Genomic DNA, 13,975 nt, shown 5'->3' on the forward strand with positions numbered 1-13,975 from the left:
ATCCATCACATACTGCATACACATGGCACTGACTTTTTTCAAAGCAAGCACTCAGCATTCTGGGCAGGTATCCCATAGTGCTTTGTCCCCCTGCCGGGCTCTATGAATTCTGGAATTTTTCTCATGGCTCATTGTGGGATACCTACAGGAAGCCACTAGAATTCTGGGACTTAAGATCAAACTAAAATTCCCATGATTCCTCTGTCTTGTGCTGTCAGCCAGGATGGGGGGACCTCACTCAGTTACATGCCACTGCCCAGGCACCAATTAATACACACTATGTGATGCACACACATTTGTAATCATGCACCCAGGCAAATTTGGAAGCTAGCTGCCATGTTGTTGAGCCAGATTTGGTAGAGGAAGAAGTGGAGGAAATTGGACAACTACCCATGGATACAATTTTTCTGGAACAGCTTCACTTGATTCAATGCCATTTCTGGGCTTGGGGAACCAGCACTGACCATTGGGAAAGAACAGTGAGCTGGTCCTTGGATGGGCAGCAAAGGAGGCAAAATTTCAGACTGACACATGTCATGTACATAGAGGTCTATGCAGAGCTCACCCTGAAGCTGCACTAGCATCACACCAACATGAAACCTTCCCTCAGTGTGGAAAATGTGTGGCCATAGCTATCTGGAAGCTCACCATCTCCAACTGATACTGATTAATAACTATGCAATCTGGTGTTGGTAAGATCAGTTGTCAGGGCTGTTGCCATGGAGGTGTGTGCTGCTATAAAGAAGTTGTTGATGGAATGAGTTAGAAAGCTTGACAATGCACAGGAGATTATTGATGGATTTGCACTGGTTGGGGTTCCTGATTTATAATGGGGCCACTGATGGGAACCTTGTGCCCACTCTCCCCCTCTACCCACCCACCCACCCACCAGGCCTCAGGGTTTACAAAAAGAAAGGGGTATTTCTCCATGCTGCTCCAAGGCATGGTTGATCACCAGTATTAATGTAAGGTAGCCTGAAAAGGTTTATGATGCTAGCATCTTTTAAAACTCACACCTGTTTTATTTAACAAAAATTGGCATTTTTGCTCTCAGGACTTCTATGTACCATAACGGTGTTGTGAGTCCCACTATCATTCTGGGATAGACCGCTTATCTTTAACTTCCCTGCCTTATAAAGCCTTTTACTGGACACTTAGGATGGCAGAAAGGACCTTTATAATTATATTCTGAGGAGCTACAAAATGACAGTGAAGTATGTATTCGTAAGGCTGAAAGGAAGATGACCTTGTCACATAGTGAGGCTGGAGACTTGTGTCACAACTGCTTGCTGTGTTTTGCATAACATCTGTTAGAGGAAGAGAGAGCACCTCGCTGACAGGTGGGAAGCAGAGATGCAAAGAGTTTCAGGCAGCTATGAACAACCAGTGAGGCTTCCTTTGCCAATTACAGCAAATCATCAGGGCCACAGGTCAGGGATGCCCTGTGCTCCTTTTCTGAGGCTAGGAGTTGTGGTGCTGCAATATAATTTTATTATGCACTGTGGCATGGTTTCATAACTCTGTATACGGTTTTACTCAAACAGAAGATTATATGGTTTTTAAAATGTGTTATGCAACTGCTTGGGGTGTTTATCATTTATGGGATATCTGGTGATTTATGAGACTTTAGTGAACTTTTGTGAAAATAATTTTTACTGCTGAAATAGCGCAAATAATAAATACCATTTATAGAACAAAACTGCAAACATTTATTGATTCCAACCACAACATAAAACAATGCAAATGTTATACAACATTACAGTGAAGATGTGTAACAAATGCCTAGAAGTTCTGAGTTTGTACAAATGTTTGTGCTGTACTGGTCACACACACGTGTAGGTACGAGATTTCTGCGTGTTGCCTTTGCCTTCTGGTATAGGACGGTGTGGGAAGAAACCATCATTTGTGGGTGTTGGAGTTAAGGAGGGCTCCCAGCATTCACTGTTTTCAACATCCTGGGAGATGGTGGAGGAGGGAAGAAAGTGCCTGTTTGAACTTTAGAAATGGTACTGCTGCTCCCAGTACACATTGTTCTCCATGGGCTGCAGGACATGGTAAGGGCTTTGATTGCAGAGCTAAGCCAAAACATCCTCCATAAAGACTAATTTTTTACATCAGGTCCAGAAGCTGTTTTTTCCCGTCCCTATCTTTCTCAGTGGTTTCTCTGGTCAATTCTGTGTCGTCTTCTCTCTCAGCAATGACACCTTCTCAGTCCTTCTGTCTGTCTGCAAGGAGAACATCCCTCCATTCTTCTGTTTTCTTAGCCCTCTTCTGGGATGCTGACAAGAGTTCCCAAACATTTCAGTTTTGGTCTTTCTTTTTCTTGCCCCGGAGATTTGCTAGGCATTTTACAATTGGTGACAGTCCTGTCCTTGGGTGCCATGCACAATCAGGCGCTGGAGCTGGGGAAGCTGAGAAACCAAACAAGTATTTATCGTAGTATTTCAAGTCTCCAGGCTTCAATGATAAACTGTTGCTTTTGCCTCAGTTTTGGAATACTATTTTCACAGTCTCTTCCTAGTCTGGGGAGAACTTACATATAGTAAGACATTTGTCATCTTAATTGCCTTTTTTATAGTAACCCTACTCCTATGTTGTTGTGGAGATTGGCTGGGTGTGCAGCACGGTTTGGGGATTAGGGCTGGTGTTTTATGTCCGGCTAGCAGGCTGAGTGGACAAACAGTAGCATTTGAGATTTGCATAGGTTGGGTGGTTGACTGGGAATGTGCAGGGGGAAGGCTAGTAATTGCACATGGACCTGTGCAATCAGTCCTTCTATTGGAGGATGTTATCCTCATATGAATCACCAAGAAATAGACAAAGATTGTTAAAAAGGCAATGGGCAGACCAGAAAGATAGGCAGATATGTTACTCACCAGAATGGTCCCCTGCCCTGCTTCAGAAGTGCTGCATGACTGGAAGGGGAACCCTACCTATACAGGAAGCCTCAAGAAGGCTGCTTTACCTTGAAACATCATGCCAAAATAGAGCACTGTCTTTGCCTTAACTTCTGTTTTATATCACCTGCCAACCTGCACAAAGTGTACAGCAAAATAAATAGGATTCTGCTGTAACTGTTTTGAACGTAAGGAGTTAATGCTGAGAGTTATTTCAGCTACCCAAGTGTCTTATGAACTCTATTCATTTTTAGTATTACACTTTGGGAAATATATCTCATAAAATGCTAAGCTAGCTGAAATTTCTGGGTACTGCTCAAATTGTGAAGCGAAGCGTTTAGGGGGAGTGGGGGCGCTTTTGCATTTTTCTTCCTGTAACTGACATTTCAATAAACATGCCTACATTACAAGGGCTTTTTAAAAAAAATATACAATGTCTGCAGAGCAATAGCTTGACCAGGGGCAGAGAGTCCAGTGGTCAACCAGCTGGGAAAAGGAACATGAAGAGCACAGGAAAGGAGTGTTGGGGGTGGATGCCAGTAAAGTAAAGTAAAGCTGTGGGAACTGAAAATATCAAGGAATAATCCCCTTCAGATCTTAAATTCCCAGGCACAGATACCAATTTTTAGAACACAGCATGGTGGGGAGGGAGGGCTGGAAAGGTTTGTAAAGGCTCTTATCTCCTGGTGGTGCCCACTGGACAACCAGAACAAAAGATTTTTGAAGTTACCCATACAATTTTATTGTAATATAGGACAGAATACTTACTGGGAGAGGTCTCCTTCCCAGCACTATCATGCTGAGTGTCCACCTGGGTTTTGGGAATTGTTTGCTTCTATGGGTTTGCCTTAGGTTTTCGTGTGGGGAAAAGATCCTGGCTTCCACGGGAAATCTGGTCAGGGTAGGAGACTGTGTTCTCTTTGATGCCTTCAGTGCTGTCCATGACATACCAGGGTGTGATGGCCTTCTTGGAAAAAATCTGATCCTCAAAGTAGGGGTGAGTACTTGGAGCACTGCCAGAGGTCCTGCTTCTGTTCTTTGTGTGTGTGTGTGGGGGGGGGGGGTTCTCCATAATTCTGCAGCTGCCTATTCCCAGTGTTTCAGCAGTGAGAAGTCCAAAGAGTGACCCCTCTTAGTTATTTGCTTTGATATACACTAGTATATCTTCACATTACAGTATCTGTTAAGGCAGGACTGAACTGTCTCCTCTCCCCAGATCACAAGAAAATCCCTGACCCTCTCTATGGCTCCATGCTCATGTAATGCTCCAGAAGTGCGTCGTCACAAGTGGGGTGGTTCCTGGCTAGTGGTGAAATCCAGCTAACCCAGAGAAGTAGAGGGGACACAGGGAAACACATTATGGCCCGGTGTAAAGCAATGTAGTATGGGATGGCAGTGGGAGGACTGAAAAATTAATCTGATATATAGATGCATCCACACAAATTGAATTTAATCTATTTTCAAAGTGGATTAGCCAATTTGCACTAATTGGCCAGTTAATTTGTAAGAAACTTGTGTCATGTGTACGCAGGGCATTTTAATTTAAAAAAGAATGAAACACCTGACCCAACCGTGTGTGTATGAGCCCTACATTTTAATAAAAGTTATGGGCTTGATGCAGATATTATTGGGTTAGGTTCTATGGCCTACGTTATGCATGAGGTCAGAATAGATTACCACAGTGTTCCCTTCTGGCCTTAAAATCTATGCAATTACAATTTGCAAGACACAGAACACCACAGAGTCTGATTACTGCCAATAGATCTGGCAGGAATCCATTAAGGCCTACCAGTTTATGTACACACCTCAGAGTAACAGGCTAGACAAATGAGCTACTCACACAGGAAAACAAATCTGACAAAGATTTATTCCTTGCCCCTTTTGGATCACAAATACAGAGCAATAGAAGGAATGAGTTTGCCAGTACGCATGTTAATGAGCAAACAAAGATTTTACTTCACGTAACATCTCAGTATCCCAGCAAAGCATATACCAACACTACCTATACCCTTGGAAGAAAGGCAAAAAACAAACAAGTTTACCGTAACAGACATATAAAGCTGTTGTGCAAACTGACAACTGGATAACCAGTCCAAATGAGAATGAAAGTTAAAAAACTGGAAGCCAACAGAATCATTATCCCCATAGACGCATCAGAATTACATATTGTGGAAATGAACAGTGGAAGGTGCTAGAGAAATGTTCATGTTACTAGGAATAAGAGACATCCCAAATCTCTACTGATACAGGAGAAAGGTGAAAGCTTGTTTCTCCATGGAACAGATAGGGCAACAAAAATCTGCATCGCTGCAGGCAGACTCATTACAGGCACTAATATCACCAAAGTCCCCAAATGCAAAATAAATTCAGTAAATAAATTTCAGTATTTTTATTCTGAAATTAAATGACCTATGTAATAAAAACATATTTGTTAGTTATATTAAAATGTTGACAAATTCAAAACAAAAAGCGAGGCTCCAGAGCAATAAAGAAAGAGGACAAAACTGCAAAATATTACTACTGGACAGGGGCAGCTAATTTTTTTCCCAGCATCTTTCCACAGGTCAACTTTCCAAAATTTACTGTATGAAAGCTGTATCATGAGATCAGAGCTCTGGAGATGCAGATGACCAAGTGTGTCACACCTTTGCAAGAGTTACTAAGAACTCGCTAAATGGAGGGCAGAGTTGTTTGAAAATCCAATTACATTTCAAATATTTCTTAAAAAACAGATGAAGAATTTGCCCATCACCAAACAAAATTTCCTTATAACAGCTCAAGCAGTATATAAATATGTAGCAAACCTCAATTCCAGAGATTCCAAGTGAGATTAAACTTCATCCATACTGTACATCCCTATGTGTTGCATAGTATTAATTTAATTTCCAGTAACCTTAGAAATGCATACATCAGCCACTGCGTTTCATTTCATTACTCAACATTCCATTTCAAAATTGGGTGAGGCAACTGTCAGTATGGTTAGCTGAATATTTTACTTCAGCTCTCATCAGTGTACAGTTTAATAATAGATGTTTTGAAAACGAAGGGCCAAATATTTAGAAGAATGTTGAAGCTTACTGAACAGAAACATATATAGCTTTTAAAAACAAAACTAAAGCAGTTCATCAGGATAATAAAAGTACCCTGACAATCCTTCTCTGTCTGAAATTCTAAATGTTTCAACAGTATTTAAGCACTGGGGCAGGGACTGTCTTTTCATTCTGTGTTTGTACAGCACTTAGCACAATGGAGTCCTGGTCCATGATTAGGATGCCTAGGCGCCATGGCCAATAAAATAAACAAAAACAAAAATAAGAAGAGTTGGCCCTACGTATGGGTACGTATTTCTTCATAAACCATTACTATATATCTCCCATGGTTTCTTTTGCTGATGGCCTGTTCTAACTCTGACATATAATTCATGTGACAGAGAGTCATAGAAACTAGTTATAAATAAGAAGTGAGAAATGATCACTTTTACTGTGACAGAAGGGAGTCTATTTCCTCACAGAGGTACTTGATCACACTTTCATAATCATTCTTCATTGTGAACACTATTTTGCTTACCTTGCGTGGCTGAAAATCATACTTCACACAATGCTGAAAACCTTTTCCTTTTGATTTCAACGATGTAACTATTAAGCAGTTGCCAACGAAATGAGCAGAGTACCCAACTCCTTTGCTAGTGCGAAAACTGAAAAGAAAGAATAAATAAGGACAAAATAGTATAAAACTCTCTGGGACAAAGGGAATTTTGGGCACAACCCCCATTAAATTTTTACAAGCAATATAACTTTTGAAGCACAAAGCAAAATATTTTCCTTTCTTTTAGATAATTATTATCTGATGTATCAGGGAAAATAGATTAAATACATCTACACACATTAATCTAGGTATTTAGGCAATATTAAATCTCAGTGTCTCAAAAACAGCAGTTATTCTCATAAAACTGCTGGGAGGTAGAAAATATCATCTTCACTTTACAAAGAGAGAAATGTCGCACGAAGACATTAAGGGCCAGATTTTTTTCAAGAATTTAGGTACCTAAAAATGCAGGTAGATGCCTACAGGTAATTTCAAAAGAACCTAGGCAGCTAATTCCCATTTTTGGAGTCAGGCACCTTAGTGCTTTGAAAATCCCATTAGGTGCCTACATTCCTCTAAAAATATGTCCGTAAGTAACCACTAGGAACTGAACCCAAATATCCTGAGTCACTGTTCAATGCCACCATCACAAGATCATTTTTCCTTTATGTTACATATTATGTATCATATCATATATGTAGGTGCCTAAAATTAGTTTCCTAATCCATATTCAGATACCTAAACAGAAGTGACCGGATTTTCAAAAGTGATGAGCATCTACTAACCCCTCAATGCGCTATGTCCTGTGACATTATCTCCTCCCAATTCTGATTTCTCTGACTCCCTGTATCATCCTGTCCTCTACACATCTCATCTAATTTCTTTTCCCCTTTGCTTTCTAACATGACTGAATTATCCTATCCTAAAAAAGCCTCTTTTACCCCCATCTGCCACTCCATCTACCATCCCTTTTCCTCCTCCCCTTTAAATCCAGGTGCTTTGACAATGGTGTTTTTTCCTTTGCCTTGACTTTTCCTCCCCCCGGTACAGTCCTCTTAAGACTTACCATAAGAATACAAATGACAGTGCTTTTTAGTCATTTCTATCTTCATCTTACATTCATCCCTGTGCTTTCAATTGCCATTTGCTCCTTCTTTGGGCTTTCTCGTTTTTAATATTCAGCGTACTGTTCTACTTTCCACAACTTCGTCAGGAGCTCTTCCGTCTTCTGCCCTTGCACGCTTTTCATCAGTGTCCCAATGGATTTTGTCCTTGGTCCTCTCTTCTCCTTCTACAATTTATTCCTTGGGAATCTCAACGGCTCAGTCCCACATATGCAATTCTGTCAACTACCAACTAAAGATTTAACTCAGTGAAAACCTCTATTTCCTCTCATCCAAACTCTCTTCTGTCTCTATCATTATCAACAGCTCAATTATCCTATCACTCATCAAGGCTCACAAGCTACGTGCCATATTCCAAGACAAAAAACTATGATAAAATGCAGTTAAGGTTGAGACTACATATCAGTAACTTAAAAGGGAAAATACATTACGGGGATTAATTATCCCAAATGCAAGCATTAAAACCCAAAGAAAAGAAATCCAAACATATTAAGGTATGGAAATACACAGTTCAGGCAACCAAACAAACTTCACTCTTCCTGATAGCAATGCCATGACAGCAATACAATTATGAAAACACATTAGTTTTTGTGGTCCCAGATTGCATTAAACTGATTTTTAAAAGACATTTTTCATATATTTTAACCCCATCATGGTGTTCACTACAGGACAGAGTCAAAGTGGTTTGTTGCCTTTTACTGTGCACAAATATGTCCAGCCTTCCTCATAGGGCTGACTCATTACAACTAATGCAATTGTTGCATACAAGATAGTTCCTGATCTGACCCTAACTGTATTATAACAATTAGATAGTTATTAATACATTAGCTTAATTACAACCTACTTTAATCAAATATAGCCTAAGCACAAAATTTCAATTAACTTTAACTCTGTGGAAAGTTTGAAGAGCCTATGTTAGTCTGTTAAGAAAATCTGGGATGACAAAAAGACACGCAGATTCTAAATTTCTTAAAGGATGCAGTTTTTAATTAGTTTTTAACAAACTAACAAACAGATTTGCTTTTCAATTCTTAGAAAATTCATTCTGTACTCAAAGAGTAAGTGTTGTAAGTTTAGGGAGGATATGCTACATTTTCCATGCATAATAAAGATAATGAATCCCTGCTTTAAGCGCAAAAGATCACTCACACTTTACTACAGAGTCACAACCAGCCCCTACACAATTACAATTAATTCTCTCTCCCTTATATATTCATAGATTATTTAGGCCAGAAGAGACCATTGTGATCATCTGATTTTAGTCTGATCCCCTGCATAACAAAGGGTATATGATTTCCCTGTAATAATTTCTGCTTCATGTCCAGTAGCTGTGCTTGCAGTAAAGTAGCTCTTTTAGAAAAAACATCCTGTCTTGATTTAAAAATGTCCAGTGACAGTGAATTTACCACAACCTGTAGTAAATTGTTCCAATGATTAATTCTCCCCACAGTTAAAATGTGGACCTTATTTCTTGTCTGACTTTGTCTAGCTTCAAATTTTTACTGGTAGACTGGTTGGCTGCTTTAAGCCTAACACATTTTTTATAAAGGACAGGACTGTGTGTTGTTCTGAGTTTCCTCCACTGAACTGGCAAGTTCAGATTCTGATAGGATGATCTCTTCCACACAGAATATGCTTGAGTATGCTCAGTTTTGGCATTCAAATTTTTGTAAGATTGCACTCCCCACTAGTTCATACGTATGGGGTCTTTGCCTAGGCAGCAGGAAGAAAGGAATCTTAGCTACATTAAGGGCCCTCCCCTTGGGTTGGGAGAGGGGGAAGCATCACCTGAGCTGGTGAACTGCCCAGAGGGGCTCAGATAAGCCATTGGCCCCTGGACACTTTGCTGGGGAAGGTATATACGCCCTGTCCTCTCCTGTAGTATACTGTGGTACTGTCTCTTGAAAATTAATCATGCATAATCACTGGAGGGCCTCCCTACATAAGGGAAGAACAGGAGTACTTGCGGATACAGACTAACACGGCTGTTACTCTGAAACCTACATAAGGGGTCACTCACATGATGCAAGCACACAGAGGTCTGCAATGCATGCTCAGAGTCTATAGGAGCCATCTTGGTAACTATCTATTAAAGAGGGTTGTGGTTTAAAAAGACAGTTACCTTTTCCGTAACCGGTGTTCTTTGAGATGTGTTGCTCATGTCCACTCCATGTTAGGTGTGTGCACTCGCCACATGTACTGGTGCTGTAAGTTTTTCCCTTGGCAGTATCTGTACAGGACCAGCTCTGGTGCCCTCTGGAGTGGCACCCACATGGCACGATATAAGGGGCGCCGCCAGCTCCCTCACCCTCAGTTCCTTCTTGCCAGAAACTCCAACAGTGGGGAAGGAAGGCGGGTTGTGGAACGGATATCTCAAAGAACACCGGTTACAGAAAAGGTAACTGTTTTCTTGTTTGAGTGCTTGCTCATATCCATTCCATGTTAGGTGACTCCAAAGCAATACCCCTGGAGATGGGTAGGAGTTCACCGACGTGTAGATTGCAACATAGCTCTGCGGAACCCAGTGTCGCCCCTGGCCTGCTAAGTGATGGCGTAACGAACAGTAAACGTGTGGACAGAGGATCACGTTGCAGCTCTATAGATGTCTGGGATAGGGATGTGTGCCAGGAAGGCTGTCGAAGACGCCTGCACTCTCGTCGAGTGGGCTCTAATGATCGGCGTGGCGGAATCTCTGCCAGGTCATAGCAGGTCCTTATGTATGAGGTAATCCAATTCAAAATCCTCTGCGAGGACACCGGGTGACCCTTCATCCTATCCACTGTAGAGACGAAAAGTTGAGTTGATTTATGGAAAGTCTTGGTACACTCTAAGTAAAAAGCCAAAGCCCTCCAGACATCCAGGGCATGAAGACGCCTCTCTTAATGGTCTTGTGTGCTTTGGGACAAAACCCCAGGAGGAAGATGTCCTGGTTCATATGGAAGGTGGAGACCACGTTTGCCAGGAAGGCCGGGTGGGGCTGCAACTGAACCTTATCTTTGTAGAAGACCGTGTACGGCAGTTCTGAGATCAAGCCTTTAATTTGAACAGCTTAAATGCTGAGACTGGGATGTAGAGACCAGGGTTTTCAGGGTGGTGCAGGAGTCCTTTAAGGCCATGCAACTTGCTGTCTGTTTGCTCCAAAATAGGGCCCCACCATCGAAGGGCAGGTCCTGCAATGACTGCTGGGCCTCGGTGGACAACCCAGAGAGGAGCAACCAAGAGACTTGCCGCATGGAGATAGCAGAAGCCATTGTGTGGGCGGCAGCATCTGATGCTGCCCGGAGGGCCATCCTGGCCACAGTCGTGCCCTCATCGAGGATCACTCAGAACTCCTTCTTGGAAGCCTCAGGGAGCACCCCTTCGAACGCGGCCATGGCTTGCCACATATTAAAGTCAGATCGGCCAAGGAGGACTTGGTGGTTGGCCACTCTCAGCTAAAGGCTGGAAAACTAATAAACCTTATGTCCAAAGAGATCCAGCCTCCTCAAGTCTTTATTTTTGGGGATGGTCCCGGGTTGTCCTGGCCTCTTCTTGTGGTTAACCACCTCAACCACAAGGGAATTAGGGGCTGGTTGGGAGTATAAGTACTCATGTCCTTTGATTGGCACGAAGTACTTGCATTCAGCCCTTTAGAGATGGGGCCAGGGAAGATGGGGGTCTGCCACAGGGCATCAGTGATTTTGGAAACCCCTTTGTGAAGAGGGAGAGCCACCCTGGCAGGAGCTGAGGATGTCAGAGTCTGAGGGCTCTTCCAATTCATCTGACCTGATGCCCCAGGTTAGAAGTGATCCTCTTCAATAGTTCCTGGTGCACTTTGGTGTCATCCTAAGGAACTGAGTGAGGGGGGGCCATGATAACCTCATCTGGAGACAACGGGGACGATGCCAGTGCCGTGGGAACCTCCACGTCCATTGGTGGTCCAGCAGCTTGCTCCCCTGGTCCTCCTGGACCTGTGGGGACTTATCTCCCGAAGCCTCAAGCATAAGAAGGGGACGGGATACCAAGGCCACTGGCCTCTCATCCAATTGGTGCGGTTGCTGCATCCCGAAGCTGAGCTGTCCAAGCGAGACTGATTTGGTTGGACTCTCGGGGACAGATGGTGTTAGGCGGATCTGCAGCGGATACCCAGCGATCCATGCCTCATGCTACTCGACCAATACTGGGACATCGAACGGGACTGGGAGCTACTATGTGCTGGTTGCCGGGAGGATCGTTCTGAGTAGGGTGACCTCCTTCTTGGAGACAGGCGAGGACGGCCTGGCAGGCGAGGACGACCCTTGGAGAAGATCGGGGCCAGTCCCGGAGTTCTTGCTGGGTGGCGCGTGCCTCAGAGGGTCTGCGCCAATCTATCAGCAAGGTACGCCACGAGTCCCTCTATCGGTGCCCCCGGTGTGGGGACCGAAGAGGGCACCGCTGAGCCTGCCTCTCCAGTCCTGAGGCGTGACGACTTCAGGCAGGTGAATGTTGGCGGGACGTCCCTCTCAATGGGGATCAGTACAGCTGAGGTGGGGACACACGCATAGGTCCCAAAGTGGGTTTTCCCCAAGACGGGTATTGCGGGAGCTAGTGTGGATGGCATCAGGATCTCTTGAGATGCTCGAAGAGCTTCGGGCATTGACGGCACCTGAAGCTGGCTAGGGCCTGCACCGCTATCTGTGGTTGCAGGCAAAGCATGGGATGGGCTGTACCACTCAACTTGAGGTGGAGCCCAAGTTCCCAATGGGGGTGTTGAGCTGCCCGGCATGGATCGTGGCTCACCCCTAGCCCTCTCCTTTCCCTTATGGGAGGTAGGAGATCGTCCCCTCCCAGTCTTTTTCGGCTTCTTCACCGGAGCCATGGAGGGGGACCGATGTCAGCTCGTGGTTGGCGCTGGTGGAGCACTGCACACAGAGGCCGCGGTTCTCGGTGCGGAGTCAGACCGCTGCTCCAGTGCCGGAATGAGTGCTGACTCCATCAGGAGCGCTTTCAGATGGATTTCGTGCTCTTTCTTCATCCTAGGTTTGAAGGACTTGCAGATACGCATTTGTCACTTGTGTGCCCTTCATCCAAGCAGCACCTTAGGCAGCTGATAAGTGGATCACTGATCGGCATAAGCCGTTTGCAACAATCACAGGTCTTAAACGATCACCGGGGCATGCCCCATCCCCTGGCTGAGTCCTGTTCAGGACTAATGAAGAGTTGAGAACTACTATTAAGGATAACTAAGAACTACTAACTATATACAAATATATTACAGGCTTTCAAAGTTTGCAAGAACTGAGAATGAAACAACACTAACCGAAGCAGCAGAAGTTCCAGCACCATCACTGGCGGCAAGAAGGAACTGAGGGTGGGAGGACCCGGCGGCACCCATTATGCTGCGCCATGCAGGTGCCACTCCACAGGGCACCAGAGCCGGTCCCCTATGGATATTGCTAAGGGAAAAACTTCCGGCACCGGTGCATGTGGCAAGCACACACACATCTAATATGGAATGGACATGAGCAAGCACTCTAAGAACTTTATATTCCTAGTCTGACCTGGGGCTCCTGAAGTACAAAGGCTGCAGCACACTCAGAAGGAAGATACTCTCAGCTGCCTGGTCGTGCTAGAAAACACAACACAACACGGTGTCAGAAGTGACCACCAGTGGCTGCTTTTGTCAGGAGCACGGCGGATTTGTAAATTTTGTAAACTGCTACACACAGACAAGAAATGCAATCCACAGACCAGCAGGAGCCAAACAGAAAGTACAGAGTACTGAAATAAAAGAGAGTACACAAACACGAAACCAAAAATAAAGCAGTTAAATTAGAAAATAGTATTTAAAAAATCTGAACGTGGAGGGTTGCAAGCCACTCTGACCTTTATCTTTTAATTGGTAATCTTGCTGAGAATTGGAAGAGACAGGAACAATGCTACCACGTCTTTATAAAAGCTTCAGAAGCAAATAAAAAAAAAAAGAAGAAGAAGAGGACATAAGTAGCCATTTTACTGCACAAGGTGGGAGAAGAGGCTCTGAAAGTTTAACACACATTCTTACAGCAGCCAACTGAAAATACTCCCACACTGGATGAGGTATTAACAATGCTTAGGAACTACTGTAACTCTAAGAAACATATGATGTCTAAACAATACCAGTTCTGGTCTCACACACACCTCGGAAAAGAGTAAATAGGTAAGTATGTCACAGAGCTGAGGCAAAAAAACAAGAGATTGAGAGTCTGAAAATGACATGCTCCGAGACAAAATTGTGTTCAGTGTCACTGATAAAAGGACAAAAGTAAAGGTTGAAGCAGCTCATTTTGACTTGCAAAAAGAGAGATTTGCAGAGCCTCACAAACCACAAAGAATGCTCATGTGTGGGTGGCATATTGACAAGCTGATGCA

At 43.6% G+C, this 13,975-nt stretch overlaps 1 protein-coding gene across 3 annotated transcripts in view; it reads right to left on the bottom strand.

Annotated features, from left to right (window-relative positions):
* The window catches only part of NBEA (neurobeachin), an 817,568-nt gene that overhangs the window by 644,821 nt on the left and 158,772 nt on the right, over nt 1–13,975 (bottom strand). For all 3 annotated transcript variants that reach the window (XM_054015304.1, XM_054015305.1, XM_054015303.1), the window contains exon 6: nt 6,465–6,591. In XM_054015304.1, the coding sequence (XP_053871279.1) occupies nt 6,465–6,591 (127 nt within the window). The remainder of the gene's footprint in view (nt 1–6,464; nt 6,592–13,975) is intronic.

This window comes from Malaclemys terrapin, chromosome 1, assembly GCF_027887155.1.
Source record: "Malaclemys terrapin pileata isolate rMalTer1 chromosome 1, rMalTer1.hap1, whole genome shotgun sequence".
Classification (NCBI taxonomy): Eukaryota; Metazoa; Chordata; order Testudines; family Emydidae; genus Malaclemys; species Malaclemys terrapin.